The sequence below is a fragment of the Thermobia domestica genome, chromosome 10 (genome assembly GCF_964235325.1).
Source record: "Thermobia domestica chromosome 10, izTheDome1.hap1.1, whole genome shotgun sequence".
Classification (NCBI taxonomy): Eukaryota; Metazoa; Arthropoda; class Insecta; order Zygentoma; family Lepismatidae; genus Thermobia; species Thermobia domestica.
This window is the reverse complement of record NC_137463.1, coordinates 88,752,031-88,753,438: the sequence shown is the minus strand read 5'-3', so window position 1 is coordinate 88,753,438 and position 1,408 is coordinate 88,752,031. Positions and strand designations below refer to the sequence as shown.

General features: G+C 38.0%; 1 protein-coding gene across 1 annotated transcript; it reads left to right on the top strand.

Moving 5' to 3' along the window:
* Positions 1 to 504: 504 nt before the first annotated feature.
* LOC145661538 (uncharacterized) lies at positions 505 to 981 on the top strand. Its single transcript, XM_081726860.1, has one exon. It carries the CDS (start codon positions 505 to 507, stop codon positions 979 to 981), a length of 477 nt encoding a protein of 158 aa, XP_081582986.1.
* The last annotated feature ends 427 nt before the right edge of the window (positions 982 to 1,408 follow it).

Here is a 1,408-nt window from a genome sequence, read left to right as displayed (position 1 = left end):
TTAGTAGGAAGTAGGTTACAAAAACGCGGAGAATGACGTTTGGACAGTGGGGTGTGAAAATAAGCAATACCCAAATTCTTCATCTTTACAAACAGTTTCGGAATAACTGTTTTAACAAGGAACATCTTTCTCAGCGACAACGAAAGGCAGGATCTCTACCGAGGATACTAAACGCAAAGTGGTTCGTTCTGTGCTTAGTTCACCAAGAAAATCAATCCATCGCTTGAGTGTTGCACCCAACGTTAAAAGAAGTTCGCTGAGTAGGATATTGCGGGTGCTTGAGGTTAAGGCGTACAGTATGAAGATTGTACATAAATAACATGATGATTTCAGTGCCAGAATTTTATTTTGTAACTGGTTGATAGACAAATTAAATGAAAATCCCATATAGTCAGATGAAGTTTTTTTTTTTTTAATGGAACGCTGTCTTCGTCACATGAACGGTTCTTGGGACCCAGTCCACCGGCGAAAAGAATTGAACGCTGTGCAGATCAAAAGGGTATTATGGTGTGGATGGGACAAACAGCAACTGGTGTAATAGGACCGTTTTTCTTCGAAGGAAACGTTAATCAACTTACATACCAAAATATGTTGCGAGAATTTCTTTTCCATGAACTTGATCCCTTAAATCTTGATCCACACAATGATATGTGGTTTCAACAGGATGGTGCTCCAGCACATCGTACTAGGGCAGCATTGCAAATTTTAAGAGGAAGGTTTGGAAACCGTTTAATAAGTATAGTTTCTGATATTGAGTGGCCAGCTGGAGGTCCTGATCTAACCCCATGCGACTTCTTTCTATGGGGCTTTCTTAAGCAACAAGTTTATAAAACTCCTTCAGTAACACTTGAAGAACTTCGACGATCGATACAGCGTGCCGTTAAACAGATAACTCCAGATACTCTTAAAAAAATCTTCACGAAGACACTTATACACAGAGTGAACTTAAGTTTAGCACATCACGGAGATCACGTGGAATAAATTGCAAAGTACTAAAAAGATTTACAGTCTACAAGGACGTCAGTGTGTGTTGTAGAGGTAAGACAATATTTCAAATATTTCTGTGCAATAAATAGCTATTAATATGTTTCAATAAGAAAAAAACCATTTCGAATGCAGTTTTGCAAGGCTAAGTAATTAACACAAGGTGGGACTCATACCATGTTCAATTCATTGTTTTAAACATCACCGAAACATATTTACCATTGCCTGCAGCATCTGAATTACAAAATTAGGCTTCTTCACCTTATGACAATATTGACCTTTTCATTATGGTCATGTGCACCCCTTGGAAGGACCTTTCTGCATGTGTTCCATGGAAGCTCAAATCCGTATTTAAAACGTCACAGTTTTATACTTGCTAACACATCAAACATGAAATTTTAACTGTGTGACCTTTGACCTTTTA